Raw genomic sequence first — 4,096 nt, 5'->3', positions numbered from 1 at the left:
CAAACACTCTTTTCAGAAAACTTCCTGTTGGTTGTGTTTGACAGTCTTTCCTCCACTATAATGCCAACCTCAGAAGCACAGTATCTGTTACTAAAGAGTATTCACGTTTAATCAGTATTGTAAGCCAGAGACAACAATCCTATTCTTTATAGATATAATTTGTAGTAATAGATTTTTGAAGGCTTCCTGATTCCCTGATTGCTTCCAAAACCAAGCCACTGGCAACACTTAAGTTATAGAGAAACACAATCCCTGCAAAAGGTCACAGACAGTGGAGCGAGCAGCCTTATAAAAAAGGGAAGAAGAGAAATCCATAATAGCACAGGTTTACAGCATCTAACTAGAAATTACTCGATTATTTGTGTGCTACAAAATAGAACTTAAACACATGGATTTTGCTGAAACTGGACTCAAAAAGGGATTATGGGCAATTGTCAGCAGGCAAGGTATCAAGTGTACTTGTGAAGTATGTCATTCACATGAAGTGTCACAGTCACAGAAAAGATATTAAAAAGGCATTCCAATATCTGGTAGGGCATTCCATGGTCTGAGTTTAGCTGGTTCATCCAGGTGTCTTCTTGTTGTGGGTGGAGCTACATGTTGAGATTTATCCACTTGCAACAACTCAGTTCAGAAACAGCAACGGGCAAGTCTGCGACTTGCCGCAAGCTGATCCACAGACACGGCAGAGGGGAAGTCTGGCAAGGATAAATCACTCAACTGTACTCGGGAGGACTCAGTAAGTCACAACACCTGTGAGGATCTGGCTATGTCGTCTTACTCTTGTTAACTGGTTTTCCTCCATTCATTATTGCAGACGCACTTGTGCTTTTACTCGGAGTTACCCCAGCCTTTGGCACTGTTTCTCCAATATCATGCAAAGATGGTTCTCGATACATGGCAACTGAGGGGAGAAAAGAGAAAAGGAGAGAAATTTTAAGCATGCATCCCATTTATGAGCTCACCTCAGATAGATAGGATTAATTTTCTGCAATAACTTATTGTAATACAACCCATGTTCCTCTTGCATGTGAAGGAAATTGTTTACTCCAACAGACACTTGTTTTGCACAACTGATAGCTTTGCTTGATCCCCCAAATTTCTCACTTCTTCTGTATCTGACTTAAACACAGTAGGAAACTGTGTGCTTGCTTGTTTAATGCTACTGAAGTTTTGGAAGTGAGAAACTACTATTCTGTCTTTGCATTGAGGCTTACACACAAGAGTGTACACATCATATATATATATACACACACACGTGTGTGTGTGTGTATATATATACAATCCTTAAATAAATATTCTGCAAGTTTTAGAAGTAAAATGTAATGAGATAAGACAGATGGTGTTTAACAAATGGGATCATATGATACAGCTGTCTAGACTTAAGTGTTATTTTTTAGTCCTGTGTTGTAAGACCAGGCTTAGGTCCAGTTCTACAAACTGTCTCACAAATCTTTGGAGCTCAGCCACGACCTCTTCAGGTGTGTATTGAAGAAATGTCCAGGACAGTGCTGTGGAGAGTACACAAGAGGTTTGGGTTTTTCTCTTCCTCCGTTCCAGAAACATATGTAGTAGCCACTGATCTTCACTGACTGAATGCAGAAGTGCAGAAAACTCCAAATTAAACTATTAACTGAATTCTTAGAAGAATTAACAGTTTGCCCCTGGGCTTCAGTCCGATCTAACCACTTTAAATCCTTTGAGGAAAATACATGCACTCAATTACACAGTTCCAACATTAAGCTGCCTTAATGATTAATGCTCTTGGATAATTCAATTTCATTTTGCATGTCTCTGAATATTTCCACTTACCCCTAACTTCAGTAGCATTTATTTATATCAGAGCAATATTAAAAGAGATGTCAAAGCAGTCAAAGGAATTAATCGTGACACTATGATTTTGGGACTGACTGTGTGCTGCCATAGAGAGCACAATCCCTTCATCCCCTGGCTAATTAGAGTAGGAGGCTGGAGCATCAAAGTACTGACCTTGATCTTCAACGGTGTGAAGTTTCATAATAAATAGGAAGGCCCCATAGTGTCATTAACTAATCAAATACCTGTTCTAACATTTCCAATGACATAATCTAAATTCTTTTGTGACTTCTGAAATTCTAAAATTAAATGTCTTTTCTGTAGTACATGAGGCTGGTTATGATCTATGTTTTCAGAGTGCCTCTGTAACTGTGTTCAGGACACTTTGCTAATTAATTAAAAGAGCTTGATGAAATAACACCATGACCTACTAAAATATTATGTTGAATGACATGAAATGGAACTATAAAGTCAGGAATTATATAGCAGAGTTGTCATATTTGATGTATCTCATGGGCAATGTAAAGCAAGTAATTTCTAAGCCTTGTCTGACCATCCAAATGAAAGAAGTGTTCCTTTTAAAAATGCACTGGCTTTCCCTCCCCACAATTCTTACAATTTAATATAAAGGGATTGGCATATAAAGTGTCAGTATTGTTGAAAGCTCATGAAAATACTATAAGCTTTTGGAAGATGAGGAAAGCACGAAGGCATCAACCTGAGTTCAAATATGAAGTTTAAACACAGGCTTATTCAGATTTTTTCCTTAAGATGAAACTAAACAAACTTAACAAACCAATCCTTTAACCAAAAATTTAAAGTTAAAATGTTAAAAGAAATGGGACTGCTAACTGAAGCATGACTTGGGTATATCTTTTCAGATGTTAAGCAATGAGGTAATTTTCAGAATGACTGAGGCTACGCGTACCAGTAATATCAATGACATTCGGAGTGCCATCGGGACAAGAAGCAAAAAGCAGCATAGGCTTATAAAGGCCTGCAGAATACATAGGATAACCCAAAAGTTCCAAGATATAAATGAATGTATTCTTCAGAGAATATGTGACATCATTTTAGTATGTAAGGTTAGTCTGACTTTTATTTGCTTCTGTCTTGATTTAAAGGCCAACTTAGACATTAGGTGCATTACATCAACTGCCTAAGTAATACAGTATGATTTATTTTATAAAGAGACATTTGTGTTTTGTGTTATAAAGCTTTTACTTTGAAATGCTGATGTTTCATCCATTCTCTTTATATCTCCCAATTATCCTACAACATCCACTATTTCATTCTGCTTAATGAAAGGACTATTTTCTCACTGCAAGATTCACAACAGCTTTTGTCCCCACCGTGAGAGTATTTTAGAAACAGCACAATGCACTTCCACTAAAGATTTCTTTTCTTGCAAAACGACCTCTTAATTCCTGGAAAAAATGCTTTAACACATATCCTTTCTAGCATCACTTTGCCAAAGTACAAAACTGCTCCATGAATCCTGGGGACTGTCATTTGGAATGACCTCTGTGCGGGGCACGCATATTCACAAAGGGTATTTTAGAAACCATTCCCTCTTCTTCTTGTGAGATTTATAGGAAGATCTGCCAGCGATGGACTGAGGCTCACCTTCCAATGGCTTGGGTAGAAAATGAGCTGCTGGTTTTGTTTTCTTCACTCTGTTTCCTTTCATGACCTGCCCTTCTTTGTTCAGCCCCAAGAACCAGGCCCTTCCGGACTCCTGTTGTCTGTAGAGCATGGATGAGTAGATTACATAATAATTTTCAAAAACAGACTCCTTGAATTTGCACTCTGGTGTAAAAAGTTCCTGTGGGAGGAAAAGTAAATGTTAAATGATATCTCTAAAGTGCAGCTTCTGTTTTGTTAATTTACAAATACCTCTTGATAAGCTTAATATACAATTTATATGGTTCTGCTTTGAAACCAAGAGATCTGTTTTCCTCTAGAAGACCTCCAGGTGATGTTATTTCACCTCCCACAGATGCCTCTTTTCCCTATCTTTGCAAGAGTGATAGTATATATTCGAAGTAGAGAGGAAGTGGCACAGGCATAAAACCACTATTTAAATTACAGGCATAATTATCATGGTGTTTATTTTTCTGTTAGGATATCCTTGTCAAGATTAAGAAATGCTAAAATAGCATTAATGAGGAAATGGTAGTTCCGTTTTAAAATACTAAATGCAACAAAATCCCTCTATGGTTTATAATAACTGCTATTTGGTGCTTAAAAAATGCTACTACCTATATATATAATTATATAT

The 4,096-nt window shown here is 37.2% G+C and overlaps 1 protein-coding gene across 1 annotated transcript; it reads right to left on the bottom strand.

The window, feature by feature from the left end:
* Positions 1-3,640, bottom strand: LOC104500937 (fibroblast growth factor 14; the record flags this gene model as incomplete). The annotated part of the gene is made up of 2 exons (XM_010144669.1): positions 1-904; positions 3,442-3,640. Coding segments are annotated over 2 exons (336 nt in total), but the record flags the coding sequence as incomplete, so codon positions are not given.
* Between the last annotated feature and the right edge of the window lie 456 nt (positions 3,641-4,096).

The sequence above is a fragment of the Buceros rhinoceros genome, unplaced genomic scaffold, assembly GCF_000710305.1.
Source record: "Buceros rhinoceros silvestris isolate BGI_N320 unplaced genomic scaffold, ASM71030v1 scaffold16150, whole genome shotgun sequence".
Taxonomy (NCBI): Eukaryota; Metazoa; Chordata; class Aves; order Bucerotiformes; family Bucerotidae; genus Buceros; species Buceros rhinoceros.
Note: the sequence above shows the minus strand (reverse complement) of the source record. Positions and strands in the feature narration are given on the sequence as shown.